We start from the raw sequence: 16,628 nt of genomic DNA, 5'->3' as shown, positions 1-16,628 counted from the left end.
GTGACGGACGGATCGCCACAATGCCGACATTTTATTCCGCCCGTCACGGCACGCCGTTTGATTGCGTTATCAAAACACGCCGCTATTATTCGGCCTTGCTTTTAACTTATTCCACCGAATACCGAATGTGTGTTTTTTTGCAATATTCGGCCGAATATATTCGGTTACCGAATATTCAGTGTATCCCTAATAGATGACAAGAAAGCTAGATGGCTTAGTCTTTTGCTACTTCCATCATGAGCTCCAGAAAAAAATTATGCCTTTTGCCTGATTGGGGTAGATTTACTAGCCCAACGTGGCATTTTACTTGCCCCAGGCATTTGGGCAATCCTTATTGTTGAGCCTTGAGAGATATTCTTTAGATTAATAATTGCTAAATGTGAAACTTACACATTATGTAGAGCATAGCACCATGAAATAAAAGGCAGCAGTATTGAAATTCAGTTATTTCAGGCTCTAGAAATGCTTCAACATATTAAAACCTTGATTCACCCATCGATTCATCCATTTTATGTAACTAACCTGTGCAGAGCAAGGAGCTGGAGCCCATCCTATCAGCCCACATTGGGCGGTAGCTAGGGGACACACAAGTCAGGTCATCAGTCTGTCACGTGGCTAACACTCGTATGAAACCATTCATACTCACATACTTACGGTTAGTCACCAATACACCTAACCTTGAACCATTCCATAAAGAGGGAAACAAACAGGGTTTAACATTGCTTTGATTAGCATGTTTTTTTTAGTAATAGAGGCAAGTTAACTTTGCATTGTGTAATTGACAGTATGTCGTTTTTCTTAAGCTTTTAGGCAGTGTGACTGTTGTTCAGGAAATGCAAGGGTTTCACCATACACTTATTGCCCATGGCTCCAAGTCCGCTGATGTGGAAAGGTTTTTGTGTCACGCATACAGCTCCAATGTGTCCTGTAAAATGCTTTTTTTTTTATTTATTTTTTTTTATATAAAGCCTGCCCCTCAACCCTGATCTATGAGGCTTCAATGGACTGAAATGATATCACATAGATTGAAAGCATATAAAGCAAATGTGTGTCAGCTGTTTTGTTAATGCATGTGTCATTGTTCGGGGCCCATGTTTGTCCTGTATGGATGTTTCAGTGGCCAGATGTTGACTTGCTAAGAATAGCTGCATGATGAAACCATGCTTCTCCTACGATTCCACTCAAGAGTTTACTCCAGATTGGAGGGTTCACTATTTGCCCCAAAACTATTCAGGGAAAAGGTAAAGACACCTTCTTCAAGTTAGAAAATTGCTGATCTCTTCTGTTTCATTTAACCATCAAATGAATTGTGCCAAATTCAGTGGAACATCATGATCAGAACTGTGTCAGCTTATGCATACTCATTTGTAGCCCCAGGATTTTGCTCCACTTTCAATGGAGCAAAATGGGTTATAGGGCCCAAGGCTATTCATTTTCAGTTCAGCTATTCTTCTTGAGACCCAAAAGGATTAGAAATCCACCTACTCCTCAGACAACGATTAAAAGAATAATCTACAGTTTGTCAACCTTTGCTCGTTGCTTGCTGCATATCATTAGAAGCAGTGGCCAGTATGTGGCACCGTGCTAATGTTCGCACTCTGCATTGACAGGGCAGTCACTCAGACATCTCAAATTGCCTTTATCGTGAGGTAGTTGCACAGTTTATATAACCTTGTGGCTTTGTTAACGGAAAAATATTTTATGAGGAAAACAGATTAACAGCCCAAAGTAATTACTTTTAAGGCTTCACTGTAAGTGGTGTTCTGAGAATTAAAAAAAAAAAAAAGATTTCAGATTTTATTTTGATTTTGTATGGAAACGCTGACTCCGTCATTAAAACTTTTCACAAGACATTCATTCACACTTTCACACTGATGCTAGTCATACAGGGAGAGTAAGGATTCACCTTCTCCTCCATGGTGCTTAAGTTGCTTCCTGTTTGGTAGAAAAATCACCAAGCCATAGAAAATGTGTGTTGGAGAGAATGACAAAGTGAGTGAGATTGGATGGGGCTTTTAAGAAATGTCCAGGAGCAATCCCCTTCTGTCTTCTCTTACTGCATCATCAACCTCCTTGTTACTGCCTTCTTTGTGACCTGGTTGTGTTTCAGCTACATTTACCATGCATCACTTCCCCAAAGCACTTAGGCGGACCCTCACCCACCAACCAGACTGAAAAAAAAAAAAAAAAAAAAAGACGCATGCACTTACAGTATCATTTTGCCTCTGTTTTGTACCAATAAAAACTGTCAAAATTAGTTGATAAGAAAATGAAAAGTGATGTAGGGTAATATTTTTATCAGGAATGTTCTGATAATGTTTATTATCTCAGATTGCACTTAGAGTCCTTTCATACTAAGTAAATGCTTTTACTGAATATGATAAGTAATGATTTACCGATTAGTCAATTAATCGATTAGTCAATCATCAAAATTAAGTGGCAACTAGTTTGATGATTAAATAATAATTTTTGTCAATTTTTTAAGCAAAAAATCCAATCATTTGGTTGGTTTCATGTTACTTAAATGTGAAAATTATAGTTTTCTTATCTGTCATTTTATTAATGAAACAATTATTCGAGTAATTGAGAAAATAGTGGGAAGATTAATCAATAAAAGGGGTGTAATGCTACACAAAAATCACTGTTCCGTAAGAACCCCCTCAAATGTATAAAGATACGTTTCATTTCATTTCATTTGGACAGCAGTGATAGTGTCAAAGAGAGGCACAGTCCTTTTGCTAGGGACTAAGATAACATTTTGCCCACTGGCAACTTTTGTAAATTATTTACATTATGAAAATAAGGAACATTTCAATGAACACTGAGCACGTTCCCAAAAGACAATAGGTCACAACCGGACATAAAACTAAAGCATCCTATGATATGAAGTTGAAAACACCATGGTACATAGAATAACAAAAACTTGTGCAATAGGAGGAATACTCTCGCCACCAGACAATCAGAGATCTCCGCCTTCTGATAGTCTGGGGACACTCCTTTCTAAAGTGTGTTTAACACACCGGCGAAAACGGCTGGCAACAAAGCAACGCCTCTTGCATTTTTGAAAAGGACACTCCCTCCCGGAAATGTGCGCTCCCCCTTTTCTCGTCTGCAAGGACACAAACACACAGAGAGAGCTTGAAAATGGATGCCGAGAGATTTAACTCTGTTTCATCAAACATGTGCTCAGTCCACAAGATTGTGGAAATGAAGGACTTACAGCGACGTGAGCCATTTTGTACCGCTACACGTGTTTCTAGTCGGACTATGTTTACGAGCACAAGAGTTCAGCGAGCCACCAAAGAACCGCCCTGCAGATTTACTATTGGTTCTGCAACGTAGGGAGTTTTTTTAAACTCTGAAATTGTATCCACCCATATAAACACAAAATCAGGGAGAAAGTCATCAGTCTTTAGTTAAGCAAAGCGTCTAAAGACTGACTTGTGAGTCTATAGGAGGAATGGTTCACTTTTTTTCACCTTGGCACCCAAATGTTGATCACCCTGGCGATTGGCACATCCGGTTGATGCTGTCAAATGGTCAGGTTTCTATTCACATCCTCTACAATGGCGAGCAAGGCACCCACATTGTCCTTGTCTGATACACAACTCTCTCTCCCTGATGCTGTTGTAGCTGACCGGGAAACCGCAGGCAGGTCTTCCAGCTCTGGTGTTTAATCTGCATTTGCTATAGAGTTACTGAGTCGCACACTAATCTGCTTGTTGTGCTACACCTTAGCATGTGTTGTTAAAGGTGTATGGCCTAAAGTTTCTGTGTGAAACTTGCACTTGTAAACTTGGGTTCCACATTATGTGCATTAATATACATACTGTGTATTCTGCATGCGGCTGCGTGCACGGACCATGATAGTGCATTGAACCTAGGGCTGCTTGATTATTGAAAAAATCATAATCACGATTATTTTTGGTCAAAATTGAAATCACGATTATGCGGTGCACGTGATGACTGATATTGTTTACATGACGGCATGTCATTTCTGTCTCTACATGGTCGCACATCTTCAATTCTCCTCTGCTCTCTGTATCGTGCACAGCGGAGTTTGACCCTGATGCATGCACACACACAGACACATGCGCTCACACACAGACACATGCGCACACACACACACAGACCAACCTCTCTTGCTCTCCCTCTGCCATTTTCCGCATGCTGTTTTTGAAATCTTCCGCGATCACCTCCCCCCTCGCATCATTCATAGTTCACCTACTTGACTGGCTCGTGGAGTGAATAGAGGAGAGGCGGGGACGGGGTGGTATTGCGCATGCGAAGCTTCCGTTGAAGACAAAATAGCATCTCCAGGCATCCGTGACCAAAAATCGTTTACCCTCGATTTCATTAATTTTGAAATCGTTTGACCTCAAAATCGTAATCGCGATCACCAGACGATTAATTGCACAGCCTTTCGAACCTAGGTAGTGTTAGAGGAAATTAGTTAAGTAAGTAAGGGTAAGGGTTGGGCACGATTTGGACATCATCTCTTATCCCCAGTTTGAAGTTTGAGTACATTTTTTTTAAGCAAAAATGTAGAGGCGTGGTCCACCTCAGAAAAGAAAGGAATGGATCAGCCATTATTAAGCCAACACAATCCATCACAAATGGATCGGGTCAGCCTACTATAATAAACGACTGGCTGTTATATTTGACATAACTTTGTGTGATCATAATATTGCCAGTTTGGTAGTCAGAGCTAGTCAGTGGATAAGCTGTCACTGCTGGTTAGACTCCAAGTGCTGAGCTCAATGAGATTTGTCTAACTCTTAGTAAGAGAGCTCAGGTGTTAGGGAATGCTTTTAATGTTGTTGTTTTTTTCCGCTGGATGGATGGATAGAGAGAAAAAGACGAAATGAGTTGGCTTTTCCCCCACACAATGCTTTTCTAAAAGCCATCCAGTGGCATCGAGACCTGAAAGTGCAGTCCCATTGTAAGCCAGGAATAGGGTTTTTTGAGCCATCTGCCATGGCTGATTCTGACCTAGGCAAAATGTGTATGACAATTAAGATAAAAATTGACACTTCAAAACAGCACATAAAATTGATTTACATTGCTTGTTTAAATCAGAAGGAGGTCCAGTAATCAGCGGGGGATCAACGCTGTACCAAACTATTGTGAAATACATACATCATTCTTCCTGTGCAATTACCACAGATGAAGCAAAAACACTTTATATACCTGACTACTTGTCATCAGATACTTTTAAAAACTGTATGGCCTGGGTTTAAAGTGAAAGACATAGGTCTGTTTATTAAAATCACCTGTTATCATTATGTTACAAAGCCTGTTAAAGTTCCGACTCTATGACAGGTTGATGCGCCCAAAGGCTTTCAAGCTGAGACTACCCACAGAAAATGACAGATGAGAATTTTAGTCCAACCAAGTTCATACTAAGGAGGAGGCCATGTTAACAAGTAACTCTTTTTTGGAGGCAACGATTTTTATTAAATGTATGTTTATCAGCATGTTGATGCAGATACAGTGATAAAAGTTGTTTCCTCCAAAAAAGGAGTCATTGTTAATCTTGCCTCCGCCCTAGTATGAACTTTGTTCAGACTAAAATGTTTCAAGTTGATCAGAAACCCAACTTCCAAAGCAAATATGATGAATGTGTGGCATGTCGACTATATCAGACAGGGTGGAGTCCAACTATGAGTAATGAGTGTATTTTTCTGCTTATGCACAAATTTCACTCTTTCTTCACTCTTTGAATGCTATGTTTTGAACATACTGTTTCAATAACACTAAATTTAAACTCATTCATCTGACAAAATCAATAATTCTGTAAAAAAGAGTCATTCGTAACTGCTCTTATATGTATTATGTTAATTGTAGTTACTGTTTCATACCTTTTGTATCCCTCTTTCATTTAATAAAATACTCTCTAAAATACTCTGTAGCTCAGCAAAGTGACTTGTCTCATTGCAGCTTCACTCAGCTTCTTTCACTCAGTCTTGATGATTTGTTTACCAGCATGGGTTAGGCCTAATATAAGTCAGACTGACCTAATTTCGTGTGAAGTGCCAGCCTGTCCTCTGGTGTTGCAGCACCACACACAGCGCCTCCTGCTGATCCTCCCTCCTTTCTGATTTTATCCCCACATTTGTCTGTTAGCATAAGCCTGCCTGTCAGGATGTCCTGTGTAACCTGTTATTGTAATGCAGCTGATTGCATAGCCTGGTTCAAAGCCTGGATGGACACTGGCAAGCGCAATGGTAGTAGCAGAAACCACAGAGCAAGTGTATTTGTAAAGTGTGTGTGCTGTCGCCACATCCGCTGAATGTTTTGACAAAGGGAAGAGAGAGAGACAAGCACAGCAAGGGAAACACCCTTAAAAAGGAAACGCCTGCTTAGAGAGGCTATGCGCTCGTATTAAGGTGGAGGCAGCATGCTGACACAGATGATGTGTAGTCGAACCACTGCCACAGCCAGCTACTAAAAAAACTTGCAGCAAAAAGCAGTGCCATCCATATCCTGCTGTATCTCACACTGTACGTGTCTAGGAGCAGCAAATCAACCACAACCAAATGGCATTCTAAAGCGCGAGAATGTAAGATCCCACAGAGAAGCAACTTAGCAGGAACAATCAGACCGGGAAGACGGGATGCAGCCCTCATGAAGGCAAGGGGTGGGGCAGCTGGTATCTAAGCAGGAGGGCGTAAATTATTAAGCCCACTATCTTAACCCCACCTTTTAAAAACTAGCGTGTGTTTAATACATGGCTGTGTGTCTGTCTCACAGCAGGCAAAATGTATTGAGAAATAATTGTCATGATAATTGAGATTGAAAATATTAGTTGATCGCACAGTTCTATATGTTTACCTTTCACATGCAACAACACCACTCAGGCTTTCAATGCTCCAATCACTTTTTTTTTGTCTTTGGTACTTCTCCGCAACACTTCCCTGCACCCTGATCCCACATGTGAAACCGAAAACGTGCACTTACACGCCATTTTCTCATATGAACTTTGCCCTTTCACACACGTAGTACAGAACAGTGGGTGTGCTCTTACCTACTGGAAATACTCAATTTGGATTGGGTGTGGGGTTTCGCCTGGGTAGAGAAAATTAGCCGGTTTGTAATTTGGTCATGAACAACCGAGTCTCTCGGCATTCCTTGTATTTGATTATTTTAGCGATGGCCCATACCAGCACACGTTTTTTTAAAATCTGCTTGTCTCTCCAGCTTAGTATTGTGTCCGTCTAATGACCCTTCTTCTTCATCCTCAGATGTTTGTATTTTTCTGGGTACGTGCCATTTGCATGTTAGAAATGTCTTCCACACACCCACTCGTTGGCTGTGATTTCTCTGGACAATGACCTGCTCTATTCACTCATGGGCTCAATCAGACATTGCACAGAATTTGCACAAGAGAACTGGAAGGGTAAAGTTGTGTTTGCATTCTCATATACAGCTTGTCTGAGTTGTGTCTATACAAGTTCTCGGTTGTAGTCCATGTGTGAAAGGGGCTTTAGACAACCCTTTCTTAAAACCAAAGTGGCTCAGTCAGAGTGAATCAGTTCAAACTCCTTGTTGTGATTTGTTTGTTTTATGAGCTCCTCAGTTCTCAGAGGCTCCTTTCGCACTGACAAAAATAACACCCACTAACATCTGGCTTTTGTCTTCAGAGGGAAATGTTACATTTGGCAGTTTATTTCTGTCCGGTTTCATGCTCGTTAATATTCCAGAATTTAGGCCATATAGAACAACTGCCGACCATGTGTTTTGAATAGCTATATAATAGCCTACACTTTAACAGCAATAAAACGCTGCAAATTAAATAACTTGAAAATAAGCTAAATGAAGAAGTGGCCTATTTAACATTGTAACTAATCACAGGATTAGTGGCAGCGGCAAAGGAGGGAAAGGACTCGGTGCGCCCCAATATGTCTGTCTTCCTCTGTTTTCACGCAGTCACCTAGTCCTTAACACCAGAAGCGCATTTCTCTGCGCTGGTCAGCAAGCAGTTCTGCTCCTCTGTTCTCTTCTAATCAAATGTAAAGCATTGGCTCTGTCTGCTTACATGTTTGTGTGTGTGTTGTGTGTGTCCGCTTGTTTCGCTCTCTGTTTAGACACAACTGACAAGGAGGTAGGGATACACTCTGTACGGATTTGGTGGATAAATAGATCCATTGGTAATTAATATCCCAAAATCTAGTCTGGGTAACGTAAGTTTATATTTAAATTGTCTTGGCAACATATGTTATAGGTCACACAATATAAGACTATTTCATATGCTATTATAAGTAATTAATTAGGCAAATTTCCCCCCAGACATTTTGGCAGTTGATATTTTCATCTGCTGGACAACTACATGTGATAGCGGCCAGAAGCCAGCATATGACAGCTAACGTAAACTCTGATTCTCGGGACAAATGACTCTTCAGTAGTCATAGGTTTTATTGGATCTAGCTCTGATCAGCAGTGATGGAAACATGTCAACGTGGGAGGATATGCTAATTCTTGCCCCTTTTGCGGTGCAACTGTTGGTAACTTCTGCAGGTCTTTGTCATCTCAGCCCCAAACTCTGTCCATCTCTGTCCAGAACGTGCTCAAACATTGTTCCAAATAAGTCCGCACTGACATTGACTGAAAAAAATAACAGATCTAAAAAAATAAGTGACTGCCATAACATTTTCACCAGCCTTTTACGCTTTTTTCAGCCATTTACCAACCTTGTTTTCTGGCATTTTAATGACATTGAACAGGACACACCATAAAATAAAGGCATACTTGTCTACTAGCAGCAGGAAAGTATCCCATGGCCTATTTTTAGGTAGTGTTCCCTCATGTAAAAAAATAAATAAATAAAAATGCATATGTGCTAATTTTGGTGGAAAAGGGGCACACACAAAAAAAAGGCTTCAGTGTTTTAACAGGTTAGGATGCCACACTTTTATCACTTGACGTACCCAGAGCATATGGACTAAGTTTTTAAGATGGGTCCAGGCTAGTATAGCAAGTACCAGTTCATAAAAAAACATGCCTGCATTGGCCCCAGTCACAGTCACGCGCATTGAAACGTCACAGGGAAAGGCTAGTGTTATCTATTCTGTTGTGTTCATTTGCTGTGGTAACCTAAAGACGTAAAGAAGTTAAGATGCTTGTTGCAGTTTGGGAGCAATTGTCATATTTCCAATATATGGTGAATATAATTATTTGTCAGTCAGAAGATTTTACTTAAACTTTTATAAAAGGGATTTTACATGTGTCTGCTATTGGTTGATGTGCTCTTTGGTAATTTCTCCTGTTTGCTTTAAGTGCGCGACTCCTAAGACCAATGTGGTTACATTCATCTCAGAAGAAAAATTAGGCCTGCAGTCCATTGAGGACATTTTTTTATGTTTCATAAAGATTTATTCATGCAGGCTTAGTTTACTGGGTTTCATTATGTTGTGTGACTTTGTCTGTGCTGACTCCATGTACAATATGTACAGTGCTTTGTAATGTATATGCTCATTTGTATAGAGTATTTGGCTGAAAACCAGATGAGAAAAGCTATATTTTGGATGGCCAAGAAAGCCAGGGTGAAGTAAGTGTAGGCCTCCACTGCTCAGTCTTTAATACTGGGAAGCTTACAGAGCCTTGCTCCCCTTCACCAAGGGGTTAATTAGCAGCTCCCCTCCCAATTGTCCTCTGCTTGTTCACTCTCATTAGTTTAATCTGGCTCTGTCCTCCAGCTTGCTTCTCTTGCCTCTATCCTCTTGTGCACCAGAACATCTCACTGCCTACCCGACTTCTTATGTCATCAGGGTGGAGCCTGTTGTCTCCCCCAAAAATCTACTGGCAAACCCCTCCAGACCATCCTGTGATTTATGTCCCTTCACACCTGCTACCCTTCTGTTTTTATTTAGCCATCAGTCATTTTTGTTTTCATGAAGTTGTCCTCGGGTATTTTAATTGAAATAAATAAATCCGTCATTCAGATCTTTATTGTAGGATTACATTTTTCCTCAGTGTAGTTATCAGAGATCCATTTTGATTAATTGTGCAAATAACTTTAGTGCAGTATGTGTTCATTGATGTGATTGGACATATTGTCTAGTTTTGTCGTCCTTTTTCTTAGCACTGCACATTTATGGTTCCATAACTATGAGGAAATTTGTTCCCAGGTAGAGACATTTTTTGGACATTTTAGGATATATTTCTAAATTTAATGCAAGTTACTATTAAATAAAAACGTTAAAATATCTTTAAACTTGCTCTCTGAAAATTCACAAATGCATTGTTTCTATTTATCATTACTTTCTTTGAAATACATATTTACAGAGAAGTCCACTCACATTATTTTATTTCTCATCCTTTGCACTGTATAATGAAACCTCCACCGAAATGTTCTGTGATTACAAAGCTCATATAGCCCAGTAATACGTCTGTACGGTGTGGAAATGAATGGTGCATGCATGATCATGGCCGCATGGGAAGGAGAAATACCAGTGAAGTGTGTTAGTGTGTGTGGAGTCAAATTACACTTCCTCTCTCCTTGTCACTGTGTTGTGCTCGAGATGTCGGAGCTGATAGGAGTGGCTGGAAAATGTGAAGTCTGCTTCCCTCCTCCTCTTTCTCCTCCTCCTCCCCCACCACCTCTCTAAAAATAGCTGGCAGAAAGAGAAGGCAGCGAAGTCGAGGCTCTATCTGTTGGGCTGCCAGTGGTTTCAACACTCCCACCACCAGCACAAGGGAAAAAGAGTCCTCTGAATCACACCTCTAATACTAATTGCCAGCAAAGACTAGTGCCTTATTTTATGTTTCTGTCAGTAGAAATTCTTTTGCATTTCATCAATCACACATTAACCCAATCTGGGATTTTGTTGCATTTTAGACGCCAGGTTATGTTTGAGCACTGAGACCAATGAATAAAAGATAAATATTTGTTATTCGTTCATATAAAGCCGTCAAGCAATTTTTGGAGAGGTTTTTTTAAGGAGCTAGTAGTGGAATGTTTCTGACAGACTGCATCGATCACCTGACTGAGCATGTGTTTTTCTTATTCAAGCCAAAAGTGAAGACAAAAAGCCCCTTAAAACAAGAAAGAAGTCAAGACTACAGGCCTGGCAGGGTGTTACATACCAAGCTTCTGGTGTAGAAGGATTGTAGACTTCTCGCAATTCCTGAATGCAGAGTTTTTTCAAACAAATGACTTAAGTTCATTTCATTTCATTTTAATATGTCTGTTCTATTACTGGTACGGATTATGTGATGTTATCTGTTAATGAGCAATAGCCACCTGAACCAATACCCAGTCGAATATGATGTGATCATATGGTTTTCAGACAAACTGACCAGGATTACCCAAACGCTTCAATAAACATCTTACTCGGCCACCACGGACCACAAAGGGTATTCCAGTTGTGCCCTCTGCCATAATATTATTTAAAGCCAGGACAACCAGTGCTTGCTTGCAGACAGAATGGATGCTGTTCACATGTCATAGCAGCTTCAAGGTTTGTGTGACCAGAGAGTAACATTTTGTGCCGCAGACTCCACCCCCATAGTTCCTGGGCCATGGGAAAACACTACCTCAGGAGCAAGTATGTTTATGGGAGCAGGATCTGGTGCCCTTTGCATTGTTGCTCTGCAGGGCTTGGCGAACGTATCAGAAGGACAACAGTGTGTTTATAATTAACACCTTTGGACTGACAGTATAAGATATAGTTACTAAGGTGTCCTGAAACAAAAATTCAGCAGTGCCTGAATTTCAAGTGCTATTTCTGGCAAAAACCCCTCACCACCACCACCATGGCAGCAGTGTGCATTTAATGCCTTTCAGTGACATTTTACAATTAACAATGAATTAGACAGAGATACAGAAAATTGAAACAAACTTGTTAGATTGTAACACAAGGCTTCGGAGGCACGGTTATTTTAGCTGTGCAGTGTGTAATAAATTGAAGTGAAGGAAGAATTATTAGCAGTAGAACTTTGGTCGTTGTGTTATTCATGCACTGCAGTGTATATGAATCATCCTAACGTAGACTTCATCAACCAGTAGAAGATATACATGGTGCATTACACCTTTTACAGATGTCCAGGTGTTACACTTTGAAATGTTTTCAGGTTCCGAAATATGTTGACCAGCTGATAGCTTTTGTCGAAAAGGCCACTGGTGGGTTACATTTTCTCTTACACAGTATGTGGACTGTTACAGAGAAGAGAAGAATTAGCCCATGATATTACCGTGAGATGTTTTTATCAACCAAGATTAAGGGTTAAAGCGCCTTGCCTGGACGCAGACCCATTTAGCAGCGCTGGCCAATCAGGTGACAGGTAGCGACTGAGATGTGAGGCGCTTGAAGGATAAGGTGTTCATTCAGAAGGTCTCAACACTCCCCAGGACAAAGGACCTATATTGAAACCCAGAGAAACAGGGAGGTAAGGTGTGTGTGCAGTATAAATGGTACTGTAGTTCGCTTTTGTTTGACACATAGGCAGTGATGTCACATAGTGTTTCCTAGAAGGAAGTTAAGTTTCATAAAATTGTGTTCGTAACTGGTCCTTGAAATGAGTGAGAGGAGAGAGCTCCAAAGGAAAACCATTCCTTAATTTTCCTCACTGGATGGAGTCATCCATCATCATTTTCCAAATCATCCTGGAGTTAACTGTTTCAGTGGACAGCTGTTTAGGAAAGTTTTGTCTGCTGACTTTTCCAGGCACTTAAAATAGTAACGATGGTCCCACTTACACTGTCTTCCATCAGTGTCATGCCTTTCAAGACTTAAGCCAGATTTCATAATTGTGGCAATTGTATTTTTCTTTTTAGTAGAATTTGTCGTCTTTTTATGGAGAGTGAAAGTGTCAGTGCTAAGAGCGTCAACCAGAGGATTGGGGTCAGCGGGATAGCCACTGCTTTTAGGATCATCAGCAGGTTTTGTCTTAACCGGATTTGGCTGGAGGAGCTGAATCAACTGTGTCCCAGGATTACAGGGATGACATTGGAGGAGAGTTTAGAGTCCAGAGGCCAGAGCATTGACAGCTTCGTCAAACCCGGCCCATCATCTGAGCTCCATCGGGTTCCAGTAGTGCAACAAAACCCAAGCTGGTCTCTTGGTCTGCCTCTCTGCTTTCTTGATATCTGGACTCTTAATCCTTCTTTTGACAGTCCAGGGGTACGTTTGCTTCTTTATGGCTGAGTGGAATTTTTTAAACATTTTTTTAAATATTTATTTTTGCCTTGGCTGTTGAGGAATGGTTATCAGCTGCTCAGTGTGGCCAAATCTTTGCCCGGGGGTTTGCTATTGTTTGTGAGGGGAGAGAGAACAAATTCAACATCATCCTCAAAATTGTTATCTTAAGCCTAAAGTAGCTGCTTAGTGCTTGTTGCTAGGTAACAGTTTCAAGCTGGCAAGGACAAGTCTCGAGCTGTCTAGAAAGTGTTGGGCTGTTGTGATTCCCTGCGACTTTGTCTGGGCCTTGCAGATTGGATTTAAGAGACTATGTGATCCTCAGCTGCATTTTGTTGAAGTTATCATGTCCATCAATCAATCACAGACGGTGAAGCACATCATGTCTTTAATGTAATTTGGTGCACTAGTATTCAGAGTAAAAAAGTCATGAGTACAAGTTACCTAACTGTAAATTTTGTGTATTACCAGGTTGGAAATTAGCACCAGCGAGCAGCCAAATGCTGGTAAAACATGCAAGTGGCTGCAAGATTTGCCTTACTCAGCAGCCAGAAAAACATTGGTAAACTATTGGGTGACTGGTGGATACAAAAGAGTTTATTTCCAACCCTGATTACCATCAACATGAAAAGAGCAGTATGTAGTATGTATGTTGAGCCTCTCGTTTCTTGTCTCCTCCAGATCAGCAAGAGTCTAGGCGGCGGAGCGAAGCACACCATTAGCAGAGGAAAATGAGTGAACTGGATCAGCTACGCCAGGAGGCTGAGCAGCTCAAGAACCAGATCAGAGTAAGTCCTTCAACGTCCTCAAGTCTGCCTGCTTTGTTTGTTTTTTAAGTTTTATTTTGTTCTGGTTGTGAAGATCGACATTTTGTCAATTAAGGTTTGTGCTTGAGACTGATGTTTCAAACTGGTGTTGATGAAAACAGATTTTTCACTGAGAAGCTTCTTATTTTAATGCTTCTTCATTAATATTGACATTGTAAGGATACAGCACAAATGAAGCCACTTCAGCCATTCAGAGTTGACCTGCTAGATTAAAAGGTGTTTCGTACTTCAAAACGCAGGTCTGTCATGGTTAAGTGTCGGGAGATAGAGAAGTGTTCACAGGTTTTATACCCAATGACATTATATAAGTACATGATAGTATGTTAATGCATGTTGTCATTGGCTCAAATGTTAAAATTCACTGAAATCATTGCTTAAGACACTGTGTAGCAGCCACCAAAGACTAGTGGGATGACAATATTCCATTATGAGCCACTGTACTGTATATCACAGATGAATGGTGCGACATTAAGCCGTCTGCAAAAGCCCATACAGGGTTCCCATCATTGTAGTGATATGCAACCTAATGAGAATCCATCTTTCTTTTATGTCATTTATTTTATTTTTTTAAATGGTTACGGTCATTGCCACAATGCAGTAAAGCTGAGATCACACAATTATACATTTTATTATTTCATTTTGACATAGTACATTGATTTAGTGGTCAAGGAGCCCCAGAGCCCACTGGCTTTTGAATTACAATATGATATCATTTTGTGACAGAGACAAGATAATTTTGATTACTAGTACCGAAGCTTTACTCTTTCAGTAAACTTTGTGCTATAAACACAATTTGGTTTATACCAAAAATGATTCACTTTGCAACACAGAACTTATTTATTCACCAGTTGTGAAGACTTTGTGGGCTGAAATAGATTTGACTGAGTTGTTGTGTTTCAGGATGCCAGGAAAGCGTGTGCGGATGCTACCCTGTCTCAGGTGAGTAATATGTTCCTACCATAATCTTAACTCAACCTTGTTTAGTTAGTTAATTATGATCAAATATATTACCAACTATACTAAAATCAGCTTTCTTGTTTGGCTTTGGGTGGTGTTTATACTGAGTGCATGATTTGAAAACTGCATTCTTGTCATGGTTTTGTTTGTTATATCTTTAATCGTGCCTTTAATGTTGTAACCAATAGAAATGCCACCTCACTATACCACACTACTTGAAGTTTGAGTTCAGACAGCACAAAAATAGATGACAGTCTGAGAGTTTTTTTTTTAACTTTTTCTCCCATCCTAATCCCGTTTAGATCACAGCTAACATCGACCCTGTTGGCCGAATTCAGATGCGCACTAGACGGACACTGAGGGGGCATCTGGCTAAAATCTATGCCATGCACTGGGGCACTGACTCAAGGTAATCTCATTCAACTTCATTCTGTCCATTAACTAAATATTTCATCCCATCAGCCCCGCCCCCTCGCCTAAATGCAGGAAGTGGATATAAAGGCAAGCTTGACTGTCTTTGTGCTGGTTACTTTTCCTGAGGGTCCTTGTTAAATCATGACATTCCACAATAGCTCACTCCTGCATCCAAAAGCAGTTCTTTTTCGTTACATCTGTCCAGAGCGATCTATCAGGTTAACAAGTACTCAGTTTACTAACAATTCAACAGTGAGATATTTCTACAAATGCACAATAAGTAATACATTTTTTGTTGAATGCAAATTGGGCATGCATCAGACACTCTATCTTTACTGTGCTGTGTGTCTATGTGTGCTGTGTTTGTGTGCATTGGGGGTGGGGTATGTGGGTAGGGAAAATACTCAAAATGGAGTCAGCCTTTGTTAGAGCCGTGTTGAGGCTAGATAGCCAAAGCAGATGAAGCAACACTCCTCTGTTCACATATAAAGCCTTTTCCCCAGAGTTGCACACTCCTCTCACCTCAGCAACCAACAAGTTAATCACTGTGGTGCTGGTGTGCTTCGGTCCACAGAGAGACCATTGCAAACTGCTATGTCACCTCATCATCTTTCCAGTCGTATACCTAAGAAAAAGTCAACCACTGTTTTTATCCACTGTCAGCTCTTCCTGTTTGTTTGTTTCATCTGTTAATGTTTTACCTCCCAGAGGAGTTGGGGTATTTATTAGACTACCTGCTGAGATTCAGCCACCCAGAAAGAAGGTCACATGAAGATGTTTTGACCCATAGTCTAGGCTAAGTCTGCTATTTTTAGCCCCATGGAGACACTACTTGTATTCAGTCTGTAGTGGGTTGCCAGCAGTTTGAGAAAGAAAACCATCAGTTGGTTCCACTTCCTCTCGTTAGCTAATAATATATCGAGTTAAATGTTCAGCGTGTAGTGCTCTGAAGATCCAAAAACAACACAAATCTTTATCCTCTAAGAGGCTAAGCTTTTTAGATGTAGTATTTTAATTAAGAAAAAAAGTTGTAGCCCAAATTCACTGTTGATGCTAATCATCTTGTTGGTGCAAACAACTTTTATGTGAGTGCTTTATGTGAGCGTCCAGCTTAAACTGTAGCCATGTCACTGCCCTGATCCATCAATGGAAATAGCTGTTTTTTCCCTTCCCAGTTTTATTCCAATGCATGTGAGAAATCTGATATTGTAGTCCATAAGGCAGTAGGAAAGAAGGGTGTTTCTTTTTCTTTCTTTCTTTTTTTTTTTTTTTTTTACAGTAGCACTTGGTATTG

At 40.4% G+C, this 16,628-nt stretch overlaps 1 protein-coding gene across 1 annotated transcript in view; it reads left to right on the top strand.

Annotated features, from left to right (window-relative positions):
- LOC126402262 (guanine nucleotide-binding protein G(I)/G(S)/G(T) subunit beta-1) overlaps window positions 1-16,628 on the top strand; it is a 42,514-nt gene that overhangs the window by 13,369 nt on the left and 12,517 nt on the right. Inside the window, exons 2-4 of the mRNA XM_050064068.1 lie at window positions 13,818-13,924; window positions 14,864-14,902; window positions 15,223-15,329. Coding sequence (XP_049920025.1) covers window positions 13,868-13,924; window positions 14,864-14,902; window positions 15,223-15,329 — 203 coding nt within the window. The 5' untranslated portion in view covers window positions 13,818-13,867. The remainder of the gene's footprint in view (window positions 1-13,817; window positions 13,925-14,863; window positions 14,903-15,222; window positions 15,330-16,628) is intronic.

Source organism: Epinephelus moara, chromosome 16, assembly GCF_006386435.1.
Source record: "Epinephelus moara isolate mb chromosome 16, YSFRI_EMoa_1.0, whole genome shotgun sequence".
In the NCBI taxonomy this organism is placed as follows: domain Eukaryota; kingdom Metazoa; phylum Chordata; class Actinopteri; order Perciformes; family Serranidae; genus Epinephelus; species Epinephelus moara.
This window is presented reverse-complemented; position numbering and strand designations above follow the sequence as displayed.